This window comes from Oncorhynchus nerka, linkage group LG1 (assembly GCF_034236695.1).
Source record: "Oncorhynchus nerka isolate Pitt River linkage group LG1, Oner_Uvic_2.0, whole genome shotgun sequence".
In the NCBI taxonomy this organism is placed as follows: domain Eukaryota; kingdom Metazoa; phylum Chordata; class Actinopteri; order Salmoniformes; family Salmonidae; genus Oncorhynchus; species Oncorhynchus nerka.
The window spans coordinates 20,211,618-20,233,541 of record NC_088396.1 but is presented as its reverse complement, the minus strand read 5'-3'; the positions used below and the strand labels follow the sequence as shown (position 1 = coordinate 20,233,541).

The following is a 21,924-nucleotide window of genomic DNA, read 5'->3' as shown; positions in this document are numbered from 1 at the left end:
CAGGCTCGAGAGATCAAGACCGGGCAGCCGAAAATTCGTATCCGTAAAGTTCGTAGAAACATGTCAAACGTTTTTTATAATCAATCCTCAGGTTGTTTTTACAATTTATCATCGATAATATTTCAACTGGGACTGTAGCTTCTTCAATAGGAGAGAGCGAGAAAATGTCTGCTCCAAGCTGCTCGAGCATGCAAACGCTGCTGGCACCCAGCCATCCAATGACGCAATGTGATCTTTCTCGCTCATTTTTCTAAATAAAAGCCTGAAACTATGTCTAAAGACTGTTCACACCATGGGGAAGCCATAGGAAAATGAATCTGGTTGATATCCCTTGAAATGGAACGACAGTAGGCATTAATGGAACGACAGTAGGCATTGGAACAGAGAGCTTTCAGGAAAAACAGCACTTCCGGGTTGGATTTCTTGCAATATCGGTTCTGTTATAGTCACAGATATATTTTAACAGTTTTGGAAACATTGTGGCTGACAGCATATTCATTTGGGCCAGGTACGTTTTTTCATCCAAACATCAAAATACTGCCCCCGACACTCAACAGGTTAATCTAATGTTTATTCAGTTTCTTGATATGCCACACCTGTCAAGTGGATGGATTATCTTGGAAAATGAGAAATGTTCAGTAACATTGATGTAAACAAATGTGTACACATAAGTTCAGTGAAATAAGCTTTTTGTGTGTGTGAAACATTTCTGTAATCTTTTTTTTCAGCTCATGAAACATGGGTCCAACACTTTACATGTTGCGTTTATATTTTTGTTCAGTATATATAAAATACACGTCTTAAAATGTAGACCAATCGATTGGTCGAAAGAACAGACAACTCAGTTGACATTGATTTTATTTATTTATTCGGGGACTAAGCTGTCCCTTACTAAAAAATTATCTTTGGTGACGGTCTGTTCTCTCGACCAAATGATTGATTGAACATTTTAAACAGGTATTTGTGTAAAAAAAGAATAATGAAAAATAAATAAATAATAAAATAAATGACCAGCGAGTGACTGTGACTAGCACCCGTAGTCTCATACCTACTGCAGCGACCACCACAGAACATCAAGTGTTTATCGCCCAATCCCTCTCTCATACCTGCTGCAGCGACCACCACAGAACATCAACAGTGTTTATCACCCTGTCCCTCTCTCATACCTGCTGCAGCGACCACCACAGAACATCAAGTGTTTATCGCCCAATCCCTCTCTCATACCTGCTGCAGCGACCACCACAGAACATCAACAGTGTTTATCACCCTGTCCCTCTCTCATACCTGCTGCAGCGACCACCACAGAACATTATGTTTATCATGTTGCTGAAGCTGCAACACAATTACAATAATTTCTGACCGAAAAGTTCTGTTACCAAAATGCCTCGTTTGTTAAGGAAAAACATTCCCTTTCCCTTGACCTTTGCTCTCTTTACGTGACACGTGTATGCATCGATAGGGCCGGACCTATAGCATATCATAATCACATCAAAAAATTGGTTATAACAAGCTCTGAACACCGTAACACGTGACAGCAAAATGGATGTAGAGGACGTGAAAAATTAACATGAAACGGGGCTTGTTTACTGGTTTCTCAGGAGTTAAAGGGAGAGTCAGATGTGTGGAATAAATTTGACTATTTGTGGAAAATACTGGAGATCAAGTAAGAGAAGATAAGGAGCTGCTTGCATATTGTGTGTCCCAAACAGGTGCTGTTAGATTACAATATAATTTCTCTGACCATTTGGAACAATGTAAACAACATTTAAATACATTTAGCGTACACAAGTTTTTTTGTTTTGGTTAAACCTTTATTACAGCAAAGACTAAAAACAATTGCATGAATTTGTGAATGCAATTGCCAAAATGGAACGGTTGATTTATTGTTTACGCTAATTATTCAAGGGTCGTTTTGATGTTGTCCGATTTAGGCATGGCTCGCAGTCAACGTTCCAATTCATCCCAAAGGTGTTCGATGGGGTTGAGGTCAGGGCTCTGTGCAGGCCAGTCAAGTCCTTCCACACGGATCTCGACAAACTATTTCTGTATGGTTCTCGCTTTGTGCACGGGAGCAACGTCATGCTGAAACAGGAAAGGGCCTTCCCCAAACTGTTGCCACAAAGTTGGAAGCACAGAATCATCTAGAATGTCATTGTATTGGTCACATACACATGGTTAGCAGATGTTAATGCGAGTGTAGCGAAATGCTTGTATGCTGTGGCATTAAGATTTTACAACAATGGAACTAAGGGGCGTATCCCGAACCATGGAAAAACAGCCCCAGACCATTATTCCTCCTCCGCCAAACTTTACAGTTGGCATCATCATCAGACTGACAGATGGAGAAGTGTGATTCATCACTCCAGAGAACGCATTTCCACTGCTCCAAAGTCCAATGGCGGCAAGCTTTACAAGACTCCAGCTGTCGCTTGGCATTGAGCATGGTGATCTTAGGCTTGTGTGCGGCTGCTCGGCCATGGAAACCCATTTCATGAAACTCCCGACGAACAGTTATTTTGCGGACGTGGTCTCCAGAGGCAGTTTGGAACTCTGTAGTGAGTGTTGCAACTGAGGACAGGCAATTTGTACACGTTATGCACTTCAGCATTCGGCAGTCCCATTCTGTGAGCTTGTGTGGCCTACCACTTCGCGGCTGAGCCGTTGTTGCTCCTAGACGTTTACACTTCACAATAACATCTATCTATCTAAAATCATACTGTCGTTATACGGTATATTGCTGAAGCTCATGCAAATGAGACGCTTGCGAAAGGCACTCATTAAATATAACATCTGTGATCTCAATCTTGCTAGCTCCTATTTGTGCCCTTTCCTCTATTCCAAAGTAACGTTGTATACATACAGACATGTTAAGCTCCTACATTGTGGGAGGCAACCCTTTTTGTCTTGAGAGACTAAGAGCCATGGGGAGATTGTACACAGGATGGGTTCTCTCAGACTGGTGAGATGGGCCAGGATGGACACCCTTCCCTGGGAGAGGAGGGGAAAGAGCCAGGTGTCTAGATTTTTGGTCCTGCCCTGGTTTGCCCTTGATTGGCTGCTGACTGTGTGAGTGTACAAGAAGCCGTATTCAACTGAACAGGCTTCACACGTGCTGCACGTCCTCCCTTGCCTTAGTCACATACACTCCCCACTGAGCTCTACGGCACCCTGCCAGCCACACAGGCGTGCACACACACACACACTGGCCCGGCCCAGTTATCTATGGCGAGAAGGAGGAGGAGGTGTGAGCAGAGAGAGGGAGAGAGAAAATAATAGGGTAGGGAGGAGAGATGGAGAGGGTATGAGTAGAGGGAAAAGAGGAATGAGAAGGGAGGCTGAGTGATGAGCGTGTAAAGGAGGAGAGAGAGAAGGGAGGGGTGGAGACCTCAAAGCATACGGCCTTAGCGACAATTGCTTTTCCTCCTTCATGACAGAGCGGGGGGACGAGGGTGGAAGGCAGTGGTACGTTTTCTGGATGGAGAAAAGGCTTAGCCATAGTAACAGTTTAGAAATTCTGTTAGTATTTTCATGTAAAAGGAATCAATGAGCCAACCTATGGAAACACTCAGCCATTTTGCATAGAATTTATGTCTTGCCAGTTACCAACAGCTGTTACTGTACCTACAACTCACACCTACCCCACAATGTAAGCTGTGAGAAAGGCAGAACCCAGAGAGTGAGAGGGAGGATGAGAGTAATTGACTGGTGCATATTAGTCAGGTGATGAGAATCCTCCTTCCTGTGTGACCATAGAGCAGATTCTCAGCTGGAGGAGAGCGAGAGAGAGGGGGAGGAAGAGGAGAGAGGGTGTCTGCCTGCCTGCCTGGAGTTATTGTCATCTCTCTCCTCTCTAGTGCTGCCGTCTGCTCAATAGGAATCAGTGACACAGAGAACGGAGAGAGTGGAGAGAGAGAGAGAGGGGGGAGGAAAGGCAAGCTGACAATCCTGCTGCATTATCTGCCTGGTAGTGGAGCGATAGAGAGCTATAGAGGGAGGGAAAGGGAGAGAAGAAGAGGGCTGCTGGAGGATGTAATGGCGTTTAAGGGAGTTCCTGCAACCGCACAAAAGGCTTGGCATGTATGGTAATGTATTGCATTTGTGTTTGATGTGGTGATATATTCTCGATGACCAGTGTGTATGTTATTGATTAGGTGTGTGTGGCTTTGAAGATATGTGTGTGTTTGACCCAGTTAAATCTCCCACTTCTCGGTTGGTGTGTATGTGTGTGTGACAGTAATGACTGTGTGTGTTAGCAGTGGCTCACTCCCTGCCAGCCCTAACTGAGGCGAGAGGGAGGGAGGTTGGCTGAGCTGCCCTGATTTTTATGTCTGACATTGACCGCTTCTGCTGCAAGGCCGATGGTTCTTAACTGTGTGTGACACCTCATGTTTATTTTAGACTGCCACCTCTGTCTGCAGCACCATGTTATGGCCTGGTCTTGCTGCAGGAGCTTTGATTTGGGTTACATTCTCTTGCCTCCATTTTCCAGTGTTGCGTTACCAGTAGAGACTAAAAGTCAGTGTCTGCGTATGGTACAGTATGTCCTTTCTAATGCAGTAAGCTATGCTCTGTACGTGTGTCCAAGTCACAGGCTGATGAGATGGCGAGAAGACATTGTAGAAGACAGGACACAAATCACAGGATGCAAATCAAATAGTAGTCACGTGCCGAATACAACCGGTGTAGATCTTGCAGTGAAATGCTTACTTAGTAGCCCCTAACCAATAACCAACAAGCAGCTTTAAAAAATACAGATAAGAATAAGAAATAAAAGTAACATATCATTAAAGAGCAGCAGTAAAATAACAATAGCGAGACTATACACAGGGGGTACCGGTACAGGATCAATGTTCGGGGGCACTGGTTATTTGAGGTTATATGTACATGTAGGTAGAGTTATTAAAGTGGCTATGTATAGATGATAACAACAGAGAGTAGCAGTGGTGTAAAAGAGGGGGGGCAATGCAAATAGTCTGGGTAGCCATTTGACTAGATGTTCAGGAGTCTTATGGCTTGGGGTTAGAAGCTGTTTAGAAGCCTCTTGGACCTAGACTTGGTGCTCCGGTGCCGCTTGCTGTGCGGTAGCAGAGAGAACAGTCTATGACTAGGGGGGATGGAGTCTTCGACAATTTCTAGGGCCTTCCTCTGACACCCACTGGTATAGAGGTCCTGGATGTACTGGGCCGTTTGCACTGCCCTCTGTAGTAGAGGTCGACCGATTTAATCGGAATGGACGATTAATTAGGGCCCATTTCAAGTTTTCATAACAATCGGAAATCGGTATTTTTGTACGCCAATTTTATTATTATTATTATTTACAACTTTATTTAATGAGGGAAGTCAGTTAAGAACACATTCTTATTTTCAATGACGGCCTAGAAACGGTGGGTTAACTGCCTTGTTCAGGGGCAGAACGACAGATTTTTACCTGGTCAGCTCAGGGATTCAATCTAGTCCAATGCTTTAACCACCTGCCTCACGAGGAGCCTGCCTGTTACGTGAATGCAGTAAGAAGCCATGGTAGGTTGCTAGCTAGCACTAAACTTATCTTATAAAAAACAATCAATCAATCATAATCACTAGTTATAACTACACATGGTTGATGATATTACTCGTTTATCTAGCGTGTCCTGCGTTGCATAAATCGATGCGGTGCGCTTTTGTGAAAAAGGACTGTCGTTGCTCCAACGTGTACCTAACCAAAAACATCCATTCCTTTCTTAAAAGCAATACACAGAAGTATATAATTTTAAACCTGCATATTTAGCTAAAAGAAAGGTTAGCAGGCAATATTAACCATGTGAAATTGTGTCACTTCTCTTGCGTTCATTGCACGCAGAGTCAGGGTATATGCAACAGTTTGGGCCACCTGGCTCATTGCGAACTAATTTGCCAGAGTTTTACCTAATTATGACATAACATTGAAGGTTGTGTAACGTAACAGCAATATTTAGACTTCGGGATACCATCCGTTAGATAAAATACGGAACGGTTCCGTATTTCACTGAAAGAATAAACGTTTTGTTTTCTAAATGATAGTTTCCGGATTCGACCATATTAATGACCAAAGGCTTATTAACTCCTGAGATTAGGCTGGTGTAACCGATGTGAAATCGCTACCTAGTTTGCGGGGTGCGCGTTCAAACGTCACTCGCTCTGAGACTTGGAGTAGTTGTTCCCCTTGCTTTGCATGGGTAACGCTGCTTCGAGGGTGGCTGTTGTCGATGTGTTCCTGGTTCGAGCCCAGGTAGCGGCGAGGAGAGGGATGGAAGCTATACTGTTACACTGGCAATACTAAAGTCCCTATAAGAACATCCAATAGTCAAAGGTATATGAAATACAAAGGGTATAGAGAGAAATAGTCCAAGAATTCCTATAATAACTACTACCTAAAACTTCTTACCTGGGAATATTGAAGACTCGTGTTATGTTAACCTCTTGCTTCTACTCTGGACGCTTGCGTCTCAACTAGAGCTCTGGAAATGCAAATGCGCTACGCTAAATGCTAATAGTATTAGTTAAAACTCAAACGTTCATTAAAATACACATGCAGGGTATTGAATTAAAGCTACACTCGTTGTGAATCCAGGCAACAAGTCAGATTTTTAAAATGCTTTTCGGCGAAAGCATGAGAAGCTATTATCTGATAGCATGTAACAATACACTACAACACAAAAGACCCGCAGGGGATGTAAACAAAATAATTAGCATATTTGGCGCTACACAAACCGCACAATAAAATAGAAAACATTCATTACCTTTCACCATCTTCTTTGTTGGCACTCCTAGATGTCCCATAAACACTATTGGGTCTTTTTTTCGATTAAATCGGTCCATATATAGCCTAGATATCGTTATATGTAGACTGTGTGATAAACGAAAAAAACAGCGTTTCATAACGTAACGTCATTTTTTAAAATTCAAAAGTCGACGATAAACTTTCACAAAACACTTGAAATACTTTTGTAATGCAACTTTAGGTATTAGTAAACGTTAATAAGCGATAAAATTCATCAGGAGGCGATGTAAAAATCATTAGCTGTCCGTCTGGAAAAATGTCCGGCTAGAAACTCAACCAAAATATCCGGTCCTAGACCTGAAGAAATGCGCTGCCTTGCATGTGTTTGACCAAGAAAAAACTCGTAGGCAAATGACAAGACTCTAGACACCGTGTGGAAGCTGTAGGTACTGCAACCTCAGCCAATTAATTGTGGTTCACCTTTATCAATGGGTTCAAGTAGCGCAGCAATATATTTTTCCATTTTCAGTGATCAGTTTTTCCTGTGCTTTTCGATGTAAATGCCGTTCTGGTAAAGCCACAGCAGTGATTTAACCAGTTTTATAAACGTCTGAGTGTTTTCTATCCACACAGACTAAGCAAATGCATATACTATATTCCTGGCATGAGTAGCAGGGCGCTGAAATGTTGCGCGATTTTTAACAGAATGTTCAAAAAAGGAGAGGGTAGAAGCAAGAGGTTAAAAGGAACCACCAACTTTCATATGTTCTGAGCAAGGAACTTAAACGTTAGCTTTCTTACATGGCACATATGTTGCGCGATTTTTAACAGAATATTCGAAAAAGTATGGGGTAGGAGTAACCGGTTAGCCTGTTAAGTCTACCCCCTACTTTTTCAAACATTCTGTTAAAAATCGCGCAACATTTCAGCGTCCTGCTACTCATGCCAGGAATATAGTATATGCATATGATTAGTATGTGTGGATAGAAAACACTCTGACGTTTCTAAAACTGGTTAAATCACAGCTGTGACTATAACAGAGCCTGCGTTTCATCGAAAAGCGCAAGAAAAACGTATCACTGAAAACTGGAAAAAGTATCAATGCGCCACCTGCATGTATTGTTGATGGGAAACCAAATTACATGGGGCTGAGATTGCAAGTCCTACAGCTTCCACACGATGTCGCCAGTCTTGTCATTTGCCTGGCCTTTGTTTCTTGGTCAAACGAGCGAGAGAGAGCCCATTCCTTCCGGTCTCCGACAGGATGTATTGGATGAGAAATTTCTGAACATGATTTCAAGACGTGGAGCTATTGAATACACATCGCCCCGTGATCAATTTGATAGATTATTAACGTTTACTAATACCTAAAGTTGGATTACAAAAGTATTTCGAAGTGTTTTGTGAAAGTTTGTCGTCGACTTTTTTAATTAAAAAAGACGTTGCGTTTTAAAACGGTGTTTTTTCCTTGATCACAGTCTTCATAGATCGATATTTAGGGTATATATGGACCGATTTAATCGGAAAAAAAGACCCAATAGTGATGTTTATGGGACATCTAGGAGTGCCAACAAAGAAGACCGTCAAAGGTAATGAATGTTTTATATTTTATTTCTGCGTTTTGTGTAGCGCCGGCTATGCAAATTATTTTGTTTGCGTCCCCTTCGGGTATTTCGGGGTGTTGCATGCTATCAGATAATAGCTTCTCATGCTTTCGCCGAAAAGCATTTTAAAAATCTGACTTGTTGGCTGGATTCACAACGAGTGTAGCTTTAATTCAGTACCCTGCATGTGTGTTTTAATGAACGTTTGAGTTTTAACAAGTGCTATTAGCATTTAGCGTAGCGCATTTGCATTTCCAGATGGCTAGATGGGACGCATGCGTGTCGGGTCGACTTAAGAGGTTAACAAACCTCCAGACGAGCTTCAATGCCATTACAACTCTCCTTCCGTGGCCTCCAACGGCTCTTAAACGCAAATAAAATGAAATGCATGCTATTCAACCGATCATTGCCCGCACCTGCTCGCCCATCCAGCATCACTACTCTGGACGGCTCTGACTTAGAATACGTGGATAACTACAAATACCTAGGTGTCTGGTTATACTGTAAACTCTCCTTCCAGACTCACATTAAGCATCTCCAATCAAAAATTAAATATAGAATTGGCTTCCCATTTCGCAACAAAGCTTCCTTCACTCATGCTGCCAAACATACCCTCGTAAAATTGACCATCCTACCGATCCTCTACTTCGGCGATGTCATATCGATTGCGCAACCAGGGCTGGAAAAACCTTGGATCATTGCTATTCCAACTTCCGCGACGCATATAAGGCCCTGCCCCGCCCTCCTTTCGGAAAAGCTGACCACGACTCCATTTTGCTGATCCCTGCCTACAGACAGAAACTAAAACAAGAAGCTCCCGCGCTGAGGTCTGTTCAATGCTGGTCCGACCAATCTGATTCCACACTCCAAGACTGCTTCCATCACTTGGACTGGGATATGTTCCGTATTGCGTCAGACGACAACATTGACGAATACGCTGATTCGGTGTGCGAGTTCATTAGAACGTGCGTTGAAGATGTCGTTCCCATAGCAACGATTAAAACATTCCCAAACCAGAAACCGTGGATTGATGGCAGCATTCGCGTGAAACTGAAAGCGCGAACCACTGCTTTTAATCAGGGCAAGGTGACTGGAAACATGACCGAATACAAACAGTGTAACTATTCCCTTCCGCAAGGCAATCAAACAAGCTAAGCGTCAGTATAGAGACAAAGTAGAATCTCAATTCAACGGCTCAGACACAAGAGGCATGTGGCAGGGTCTACAGTCAATCACGGACTACAAGAAGAAATCCAGCCCAGTCACGGACCAGGATGTCTTGCTCCCAGGCAGACTAAATAACTTTTTTGCCCGCTTTGAGGACAATACAGTGCCACTGACACTGCCCGCAACTAAAACATGCGGACTCTCCTTCACTGCAGCCGACGTGAGGAAAACATTTAAACGTGTCAACCCTCGCAAGGCTGCAGGCCCAGACGGCATCCCCAGCCGCGCCCTCAGAGCATGCGCAGACCAGCTGGCTGGTGTGTTTACGGACATATTCAATCAATCCCTATTGGGCCACCATTGTTCCTGTTCCCAAGAAAGCTAAGGTAGCTGAGCTAAACGACTACCGCCCGGTAGCACTCACTTCCGTCATCATGAAGTGCTTTGAGAGACGAGTCAAGGACCATATCACCTCCACCCTACCTGACACCCTAGACCCACTCCAATTTGCTTACCGCCCAAATAGGTCCACAGACGATGCAATCTCAACCACACTGCACACTGCCCTAACCCATCTGGACAAGAGGAATACCTATGTGAGAATGCTGTTCATCGACTACAGCTCGGCATTTAACACCATAGTGCCCTCCAAGCTCGTCATCAAGCTCGAGACCCTGGGTCTCGACCCCGCCCTGTGCAACTGGGTACTGGACTTCCTGACGGGCCGCCCCCAGGTGGTGAGGGTAGGCAACATCTCCACCCCGCTGATCCACATCGATGGAACAGTAGTGGAGAGGGTAGTATAAGTTTTAAGTTCCTCGGCGTACACATCACAGACAAACTGAATTGGTCCACCCACACAGACAGCATCGTGAAGAAGGCGCAGCAGCGCCTCTTCAACCTCAGGAGGCTGAAGAAATTCGGCTTGTCGCCAAAAGCACTCACAAACCTCTACAGATGCACAATCGAGAGCATCCTGTCGGGCTGTATCACCGCCTGGTACGGCAACTGCTCCGCCCACAACCGTAAGGCTCTCCAGAGGGTAGTGAGGTCTGCACAACGCATCACCGGGGGCAAACTACCTGCCCTCCAGGACACGTACACCACCCGATGTCACAGGAAGGCCATAAAGATCATCAAGGACAACAACCACCCGAGCCACTGCCTGCTCACCCCGCTATCATCCAGAAGGCGAGGTCAGTACAGGTGCATCAAAGCTGGGACCGAGAGACTGAAAAACAGCTTCTATCTCAAGGCCATCAGACTGTTAAACAGCCACCACTAACATTGAGTGGCTGCTGCCAACACACTGACTCAACTCCAGCCACTTTAATAATGGGAATTGATGGGAAATGATGTAAAATATATCACTAGCCACTTTAAACAATGCTACCTAATATAATGTTTACATACCCTACATTATTCATCTCATATGTATACGTATATACTGTACTCTATATCATCTACTGCATCCTTATGTAATTCATGTTTCACTAGCCACTTTAACTATGCCACTTTGTTTACATACTCATCTCATATGTATATACTGCACTCAATACCATCTACTGTATCTTGCTTATGCCGCTCTGTACCATCACTCATTCATATATCTTATGTACATATTCTTTATCCCCTGTCTATAAGGTAGTAGTTTTGGAATTGTTAGCTAGATTACTTGTTGGTTATTACTGCATTGTCGGAACTAGAAGCACAAGCATTTCGCTACACTCGCACTAACATCTGCTAACCATGTGTATGTGACAAATAAAATTTGATTTGATTTGATAAAAAAGCCTCCAACACTACTCAGCAAACTGGATGTAGTCTATCACAGTGCCATCTGTTTTGTCACCAAAGCCCCATATACTACCCAACACTGCGACAGGTACGCTCTCGTTGGCTGGCCCTCGCTTCATACTCGTCGCCAAACCCACTGGCTACGGGTTATCTACAAGTCTCTGCTAGGTAAAGCCCCGCCCTATCTCAGCTCGCTTGTCACCATAGCTGCACCCACTCGTAGCACACACTCCAGCAGGTATATCTCACTAGTCACCCCCAAAGCCAATTCCTCCTTTGGTCGCCTTTCCTTCCAGTTCTCTGCTGCCACTGACTGGAACGAACTGCAAAAATCACTGAAGCTGGAGGTTCCCATCTCCCTCAATAGCTTTAAGAACCATCTAACAGAGCAGCTCACAGATCACTGCACCTGTTCATAGCCCATCTGTATACAGCCCATCTATCTACCTCATTCCCATACTGTATTTATTTATTTAGCTCCTTTTGCACCACAGTATCTCTACTTGCACATCCAATTTGTAAGTCGCTCTGGATAAGAGCGTCTGCTAAATGACTTAAATGTAAATGTAAATGTTTTGCACATCTACCATTCCAGTGTTTAATTGCCATATTGTAATTACTTCGCCACCATGGCCTATTTATTGCCTTAACTCCCTTATTTGACCTTATTTGCACTCACTGTATATACTTTTTAAACTTTTTGTTCTACTGTATTATTGACTATGTTTTGTTCTACTGTATTATTGACTATGTTTTGTTCATTCATTCCATGTGTAACTCTGTGTTGTTGTATGTGTCGAACTGCTATGCTTCATCTTGGCCAGGTCGCAGTTGCAAATTAGAACTTGTTCTTATTTAGCTTGCCTGGTTAAATAAAGGTGAAATAAATAAAAAAATTGTCAGTAGCTCAAGACTTCCTTAGATATAGTGCACCAGTTGTTATTTACAAAAATACATCATCCGCCGCCCCTTGTCTTACCAGAAGCCGTTGTTCTATCCTGCCTGTAGAGCGTATAACCACCCAGCTGTATGTTGATAGTGTCTTTGTTCAGCCACGACTCCGTGAAGCATAAGATGTTACAATTTTGAATGTCCCATTGGTAGCTTAATCTTAGGCGTAGGTCATCTATTTTATTCTCCAAAGATTGCACGTTTTCTAGCAGAATGGAAGGAAGTGGGCATTTATTCGATCGCCTACGAATTCTCAGAAGGCAGCCCACCCTTTGGCCCCCTTTTCTCTGCCTCCTCTTCACGCAAATCACAGGGATCTGGGCCTGTTCTCGAGAAAGCAGTACATTGTTTGCGTCGGGCTCGTCAGACTCGTTAAAGGAAAAAAAGGATTCTGCCAGTCTGTGGTGAGTAATCGCAGTCCTGATGTCCAGAAGTTATTTTCGGTCATGAGAGACGGGAGCAGCAAAGTTGTACAAAATAAGTTTTTAAAAATAATGCAAATACACGAACAAAGAAACACAATCGGTTGGGGACCCAGAACTAACACCTGTTGCCTAATGAAGGTTGTGATGAATCAGGTGTGTTAGTTAAAGCTGGGCTGGAACAAAAGCCTGTAGCTCTCCCAAGACCAGGGTTGATGGCTTGAGGTCCAGATCATGTCTTCCTTCACATGCTTCCTAAATTTTAAATTCTAAATTTTGGCCGAGGTTGGAGTAGCAAGGAGGAAGGCATGGCCAGCCGTTGAGAAATGCTTGTTGAAGTTTTCGATAATCATGGATTTATCTGTGGTGACCGTGTTACCTAGCCTCAGTGCAGTGGGCAGCTGGGAGGAGGTGCTCTTGTTCTCCATGGACTTTAGTGTCCCAGAACCTTATGGAGTTAGAGCTACAGGATGCAAATTTCTGCCTGAAGAAGCTGGCCTTTGCTTTCCTGACTGACTGCGTGTATTGGTTCCTGACTTCCCTGAATAGTTGCATATCGCGGGGACTATTCGATGCTATTGCAGCCCGCCACAGGATGTTTTTGTGCTGGTCGAGGGCAGTCAGGTCTGGAGTGAACCAAGGGCTATATCTGTTCTTAGTTCTGCATTTTTTTGAACGGCGCATGCTTATCTAAAATGGTGAGGAAGTTACTTTTAAAGAATGACCAGGCATCCTCAACTGACGGGATGAGGTCAATATCCTTCCAGGATACCCGGGCCAGGTCGATTAGAAAGGCCTGCTCACAGAAATGTTTTAGGGAACGTTTGACAGTGATGAGGGGTGGTCGTTTGACTGCGGATCCGTAGAGGATACAGGCAATGAGGCAGCGATCGCTGAGATCCTGGTTGAAGACAGCGGAAGTGTATTTGGAGGGCCAGTTGGTCAGGATGACGTCTATGAGGGTGTCCTTGTTTACAGATTTAGGGTTGTACCTGGTGGGTTCCTTAATGATTTGTGTGAGCTTGAGGGCATCTATCTTAGATTGTAGGACTGCCGGGGTGTTAAGCATATCCCAGTTTAGGTCACCTAACAGAACAAACTCTGAAGCTAGATGGGGGGCGATCAATTCACAAATGGTGTCAGGGCACAGCTGGGAGCTGAGGGGGGTCGGTAGCAGGCGGCAACAGTGAGAGACTTATTTCTGGAGAGAGTCATTTTTAAAATTAGTAGTTCGAACTGTTTGGGTATGGACCTGGAAAGTATGACATTACTTTGCAGGCTATCTCTGCAGTAGACTGCAACTCCTCCCCCTTTGGCAGTTCTATCTTGACGGAAAATGTTATAGTTTGGTATGGAAATCTCTGAATTTTTGGTGGCCTTCCTGAGCCAGGATTCAGACACGGCAAGGACATCAGGGTTAGCAAATTGCTCTAAGAGCTGCAGCCACCAGAACAAGCAACTGAAACCAGTAGAGACTACATGTTGAGACTGGGGCCTGCTGCCTGCCCCAAGTACAGGAGGGGGAGCTACTGCTCTTATCCAGCTGGCTGGACTGACTGACTGGTTGACTAGACTGTCTGTTGCAGATGTCTTTCTGCTTGGCTGACTAGCAGGGATTATTAGTTCTGATTGGGCCGTTTGTTGCTGAGGTGTCACCCGACAGTGCAGGATGAGGATCAAAGTGATTCAGATCTCCATCCTGTCCCAAAGCAATGAGTGTAGACTTGGCTTCCCTACTGGAAAGCTTGGTGGCCCTGACCTACCACCTGGCTCTGTGTTCTGGGTTAATCTCTCTGTGAACCCTGGGTGGGGTTAACGGTTAGCCACAAGTTAACATTTGCAGTAGCATCCAGGCTAAACTCCCATCCGCCAAGCGTGAGCATTAGTGTCCAGGCTGCTCCTGAGTCCTGTCATCTGTGACAGACGGAGAGTTACTAGTGTGGGTAGAGGGAGGATTAAGTCTGTCCTTCCAAGGATGAACAGAAGGAATGTCCGCTTGGATAAGATGAATGGACATATGATGTGGTGAGATGAAGGATTGGAGGAGGGTGAGGACATTCTGCAGGTTGCCTCTGTTATCCCCCTCCCCTTCCCTGTTTCTCTCCCCCTCTCTGTCATGTTTCTGCAGTGTAATGGGGTCATTGATGTATGTGTGGTGTGTGTTTAAAGGGCTGCTTTCTGCTGCAGTGAAAAGCTGCTGCTCCGCTATGTCTGCTGCTGGTGTGTCTGTCTGAGTGACTAGCCTCCCCTTCACCTGGTGGGTGCACATCTGAAGAGACTGGATAGGTAAAAATGATATGTTGAGGAGCCCTCTGGAAGGTTAGGTGAGGCTATCGCAATATTGTTTACACCTATCCAGTCTCATTCAGATTTACAAACGCTAGACTAGGGGGAGTTGGGAAAATGATATCATCCACAGAGAGTTGAGGAGACGTTGCAGCAGGATCCTGGAGGCTAGTCCCATAGGCCAGGGGTTCTCAAACCTCTCCTTGTGGGACCCTCAGCCGTTCTATGTATTTGAACTATTCCACAGCTATAGCACACCTGATTTTTTTTTTATAGCACAACTAATCATCAAGCCCTTGACTAGGTGAAGCTGATTAGTTCAGGGCTTCAACAAAATTGTGAATTGTCTGGGGGTCCCCATGGAGAGGTTTGACAACCACTGCCATTGGCAAACCCTGTCTTTGTGTATGCACTCTGTCTGTTGCCCCGTTAGACCATCCATTGGATCAGTTTCACGTTATACTTTTTAAGCAGACGTTTGTCAGCCTGGAGGAACCAGACGTGTGTGTCTTTCGTGTAAAATGCTGAACCTTCCTAACCGTCATATAGGAACAAAGTTGCATGGAAACCCTCCAACGATGACTTTCTCTCTCTCTCTCTCTGTCTCTCTCTCTCTCTCTCTCTGTCTCTGTCTCTCTGTCTCTCTCTCTCTCTGTCTCTGTCTCTCTCTGTCTCTCTGTCTCTGTCACTCTCTATTTTTCTGTCTCTCTGTCTGTCACTCTGTTTTTCTGTCTCTGTCACTCTCTCTGTCTGTCTGTCTGTCTGTCTGTCTGTCTGTCTGTCTGTCTGTCTGTCTGTCTGTCTGTCTGTCTGTCTGTCTGTCTGTCTGTCTGTCTGTCTCTCTCTCTCTCTCTCTCTCTCTCTCTGCAGCATTTTCAACTGGCTTTGATTGACTCCAACCCCTGCACTTTGTCCAAAGCTGAAAGTAAGTAACATTACACCCCCATTCCTCTCTCTGCATGCACAAACAGCATTCCTCTCCTGTTTGGTACCATCACTGAAACCCCAATTCATTACCTCTCTCTCTCCTGTTCTCTCCCAGCATGTTGAGTTAGGTAGGCGAGCTGATGTGTTGCTGGATTATTAAATATGACATTGTCAAGTTGACCATTTCTCAGTATTAACCACAAAAAGGAAAGGCCACAGAATGCCGGCTGGATATTTTTATAATTTGATTATTTCCTCCCAGTTGTCATGCCATTTCCCCACAGCCCGTTTGCCTGAGCCGGGGGTTGTCAAGGAGACACGCACACACACACACACTCTCTCTCTCTCACACACACACACTCCGAACGCCTGCCTAAGACTGGGTTGCCTAGGAGACAGCATTAGGGGGGATCGGCATAAAGTACCTCGGCAGAGCTGAGACTCTGACACACACTTACATGTGAGCAGTTTCACACACACACACACACACACACACACACACACACACACACACACACACACACACACACACAGGGGACCTAACCTCCCCCTCTCCCATCTGTAACCACACACCATGCAGACTACTTTGGTCTGCACCCATCTTTTCCCCACAGGGATACAGAAAACAGTACATGGATTCATTTGCTATAGCTCTCTGTAAAAACATGTTTTTCTTCAATCATGAATTTCTACCAGTTGTTGCTGTACCTTCTGTTTTGGTTGCATCACTAGGGGAAATGTGAGAGAGCACCCTATGTAAGTGATTATTCTCCTGTCCTGTGTATCAGTTTATATCTTTCGCTCTCTCTTTTTCTATTCACAGTTCAGTTCCACATCGCTCATTTATATGAGATTCAGGTAAGAAATCCATCCTTATTCCCTCCTCTTCTCTAGTGGTGGTAGTAAAGGCTGCACTGCTGATACCAATACCCAATATTTTCCTTGCCCAAAAAAACTATACCGATATTTTAAAATTTTGCGCCTTTTAAGCATTCTAGTACAGTTAAATGGTTCACACACACACGGACAAAAAAAGTAATTTTGTTGGCATTTACGTATGTCCCCATTACCAGTCAAAATAATCGAAACCTATTTATTTCACTTACTTGCTGTGCTGTAGAGGTCGACCGATTATGATTTTTCCATGTCGATACCGATTGGAGGACCAAAAAAAGCCAATTACAACAATACTGAATGAACAATGAACACTTATTTTAACTTAATAAAATCAATTTAGTCTCAAATAAATAATGAAACACAGTGTTGGTGTGCAATGTGGTGGTGGTTCCTTGCTCAGAACATGAGAACATATGCCCCATAAAATGAATAGCTTCTTTCTCCTTAGTAAATATAAATCTCTATATATTTCTATTAGGGATGCACTGTGTGCATGTGCTGTGCTTCAAGCATTGCTAAGAGCTGCTGGCAAACGCAGTAAAGTGCTGTTTGAATGAATGCTTACAAGCCTGCGGCTGCCTACCACCGCTTAGTCAGACTGCTCTATCAAATCATAGAATTAATTATAAAAAAACACAGAAATAGGAGCCTTTGGTCCTTAATATGGTCAAATCTGGAAACTATCATTTCGAAAAACAAAACAAATCGGCTATGCCGGTTAATCGGTCGACCTCTACTGTGCTGTTTCATTGTTCATTTTCAACCAGGATTTCATCATACATGTCAAGGAGTGAAGTTTCCGCTCTGTCTATCTGTGGTCTCTTCCTCGGTGCACATCTTGTCCAGCTGTGTCTGTAACATTTCACATAAACCCTGTTTCTGGTCTGCATCGAAGTAGCGGTCCTTGTACCTAGCATTGAGCATGGTGGCGACACAGTAAAGAGGCTCAGAGAGAATGCCACCGAATCGCTTGTTCACAGCCTTGAGTACTTTTCTAAGTTTTAACCCCACAGTCTGTGTTTGCAGTTTTGTTGAGCAGGCGTATCAATGCCATGACAGAAGGTATCACGTCTGCTGCACAATAGCGCCTACTTGGTAGTGTGTGCCGGGGCTGAAGGTGCTCAACCAGCTGGCGAAAACCAACATCATCCACGATAGGGAACGGTTGATGGTCAAAGGGTAATGAATTCCATTCTTGGTGTTAACCTTTTCACACGTACCATCACACGGGTGTGATCATTCTACAGTGGTCCCTGTAGCGTACGATCAAACCAGTGTGATTAGAACGCTTATTTAGAACGGACCGTTTTAATTGAGTAAAACACTCTCTGGAAATGGAAAGTAATCCTACGATGGGTAGTTTCTGCGTGCTGCCATGCTTTTTTCTCTCTCACGGTAACCAAATATAATAAGAGAAGACAAGATGCGTTTGGTCTGTTTATAGTATGTATGTTGGGTGTGTCGTCTACCATCGTTCACATCCCACCATTCATTTCTGGAAGTTCTCAAAAAATGAGTGAACCTTTACTCACCTCATTTTGTTATAACATCTTTGGTCCCACAGACGATTACGTGAAACCAAGAATGCTTTGTAGCTCATCATAATCAGTACAAACTTCAATAACAAAAAATGACGTGCCCATTATAATCTATGCAAAAATCGGAATGCATGATTTGTCAATAGAACTTTAAAACGTGAATAAAACAGTAAATGTATAAATAATTACCACACAAAACATTTTCTGATAGTGATTTATTGATACAAGTGACATGTGCCAGCAGTCAATTACGTAACCTCTCACTTCCACTCTGAGCCATTCAGTGTTGTTGTTTACAGTGGGGCAAAAAAGTATTTAGTCAGCCATCAATTGTGCAAGTTCTCCCACTTAAAAATATGAGAGAGGCCTGTTATTTTCATCATAGGTACACTTCAACTATGACAGACAAAATGAGAAAAAAAATCCAGAAAATCACATTGTAGGATTTTGAATTAATTTATTTGCAAATTATGGTGGAAAATAAGTATTTGGTCAATAACAAAAGTTTATCTCAATACTTTGTTATATACCCTTTGTTGGCAATGACAGAGGTCAAATGTTTTCTGTAAGTCTTCACAAGGTTTTCACACACTGTTGCTGGTATTTTGGCCCATTCCTCCATGCAGATCTCATCTAGAGCAGTGATGTTTTGGGGCTGTTGCTGGGCAACACAGACTTTCAACTCCCTCCAAAGATTTTCTATGGGGTTGAGATCTGGAGACTGGCTAGGCCACTCCAGGACCTTGAAATGCTTCTTACGAAGCCACTCCTTTGTTGCCCGGGCGGTGTGTTTGGGATCATTGTCATGCTGAAAGACCCAGCCACGTTTCATCTTCAATGCCCTTACTGATAGGAGGTTTTCACTCAAAATCTCACGATACATGGCCCCATTCCTTCCTTTACACGGATCAGTCGTCCTGGTCCCTTTGCAGAAAGACAGCCCCAAAGCATGATGTTTGCACCCCCATGCTTCACAGTAGGTATGGTGTTCTTTGGATGCAACTTAGCATTCTTTGTCCTCCAAACACGACGAGTTGAGTTTTTACCAAAAAGTTCTATTTTGGTTTCATCTGACCATATGACATTCTCCCAATCTTCTTCTGGATCATCCAAATGCTCTCTAGCAAACTTCAGACGGGCCTGGACATGTACTGGCTTAAGCAGGGGGACACGTCTGGCACTGCAGGATTTGAGTCCCTGGCGGCGTAGTGTGTTACTGATGGTAGGCTTTGTTACCTGCTCTCTGCAGGTTATTCACTAGGTCCCCCCGTGTGGTTCTGCAATTTTTGCTCACCGTTCTTGTGATCATTTTGACCCCACTGGGTGAGGTCTTGCGTGGAGCCCCAGATCGAGGGAGATTATCAATGATCTTGTATGTCTTCCATTTCCTAATAATTGCTCCCACAGTTGATTTCTTCAAACCAAGCTGCTTACCTATTGCAGATTCAGTCTTCCCAGCCTGGTGCAGGTCTACAATTTTGTTGTCCTTTGACAGCTCTTTGGTCTTGGCCATAGGAGTCTGGAGTGTGACTGTTTGAGGTTGTGGACAGGTGTCTTTTATACTGATAACAAGTTCAAACAGGTGCCATTAATAGAGGTAACGAGTGGAGGACAGAGGAGCCTCTTAAAGAAGAAGCTAAAGGTCTGTGAGAGCCAGAAATCTTGCTTGTTTGTAGGTGACCAAATACATATTTTCCACCATAATTTGCAAATAAATTCATAAAAAATCCTATGTGATTTTCTGGATTTCCCCCTCATTTTGTCTGTCATAGTTGAAGTGTACCTATGATGAAAATTACAGGCCTCTCATATTTTTAAGTGAACTTGCACAATTGGTGGCTGACTAAATACTTTTTTGCCCCACTGTATGTATGAGGCTAGTGAGATAAGCTGCAGCATCAGCAATGTCTTTTCAAAAGGAGATAACTCACAAATGAGTATGAAAGTCAGGAATCAGATTCTGACAGTGAGGAGCTGCCTCCCAACCGTGTGGCCATTGAGAACTGTGAATCTGAGGACTCCTTGTCCACGGATGAAGTCCCAGGTCCCTTTGAAGATGCTGGTGGTGGTGGAGGCAGACCGACAGTGGATGAAGTACAGGAGTTCTGTGGTAGCTGGAAGGCTGCCAGTCATTTCACCCCTCCTGGCCCTGCTGTTTGCTTTGATGAGTCCCAGCCTGGAGTGCAACGCCCCTTGCCATTTCCATCTGAGGCAGAGCGCTTCAAGTTGTTTCTGACAGTGGAGCTGGTGGGAGAGATAGTAGAGGAGACCAATCGCTATGCCTTGGAGCTACAAGAGAAGAGAGAGCCAGGCGTGTGTGGGAAACTCGCTAAATGGCTGACAAGCACAATTAGTAAAATGTATACCTTCCTGGTGACCATCCTTCTCATGGGGATAGTAAAGTAGAACTCCCTAAGAGAATACTGGAGAACACTTTGCCACCCTCTTTCCCCAAGACCGCTTCCTAGTTCTGCTGTGAAGCCTGTATTTCGTCAACAATGCTCCTGTCATCCTAAATGACCCCATTATACAAAATAAGAAATGTTCTTACCAGCCTGACATCAGCATTTGGTCGAGTCTTTGTGCCATACAAGGACCTATGCATTGATGAGTCCCTGATGTTATGGAAGGGTCGGCTGGCGTTCTGTCAATATATTCCCTCCAAAAGGCACAGGTTTGGGGACAAGTTCTTTGTCATGTGCGACATGAAGACAGGATTTGTCCAGGACATTATAGTTTACACAGGGTCCACCACTGACATCCAACATTATGAGGGGCCTGGGGTGTCCGGGTCCGTGGTGATGACCATGCTGGCTCCTCATCTCAGCAAGGGACACACTTTGTATGTGGACAATTGTTACAGCAGTCCCACACTCTTCCAGCATCTGCTCTCCAACAGCACAGGGGCCTGTGGCACAGTCAGGTCGAACAGGAAGGGGATGCCAGCATTTGGATGCACGAAGATGCAGAGAGGGGAGGTGGAGTTCCAGGAGAACGATCAACAGCTGGCAGTAAAGTGGCATGACAAACGAGACGTCTTTGTCCTCTCCACTGTCCATACAGCAATCTTGTCGGCCACAGGGAAGGTGGACCACCTGATGGGAGAGAGAAAAATCAAACCAGACTGCGTGCTTGACTATAACCTCAAAATGGGGGCAGTGGATAAGGCAGACATGATAAACAGCTTTGTGGAATGCACTCAGAAAACAACCAGGTGGTATAAGAAGATATTTTTTCCATCTGATCGATGCTGCCCTCAATGGTCACGTAATTCACTGCCAACTAACAGGTGAGATGATTACTGAACAAGGTATTTTTTGTAATTGGACATACAGTTCACATACAAATCACATACATAAACTATTAACATAATAATGCACTTACTTTCATAGAAACACAGCCCGGATTTGAACCAGGGTGTCTGTAGTGACGCCTCTAGCACTGAGATGCTGTGCCTTAGACCGCTGCGCCACTTGGGAGTCATAAGTCCAGGGTAGCTTCAAAATACAACACAAGCTAATACTTCTCTGATGCAATTAGCATTGTTTTCCAGAGCTAATAGAAGAATGTAGCTAGCTACATAAGCACGATTTAAT

At 44.3% G+C, this 21,924-nt stretch overlaps 1 protein-coding gene across 1 annotated transcript in view; it reads left to right on the top strand.

The window, feature by feature from the left end:
- kdm6a (lysine (K)-specific demethylase 6A) overlaps window positions 1-21,924 on the top strand; it is an 85,437-nt gene that overhangs the window by 33,276 nt on the left and 30,237 nt on the right. The window contains 2 exon segments of the mRNA XM_029638776.2: window positions 15,837-15,891; window positions 16,717-16,751. Of these exon segments, the coding sequence (XP_029494636.2) occupies window positions 15,837-15,891; window positions 16,717-16,751 (90 nt within the window).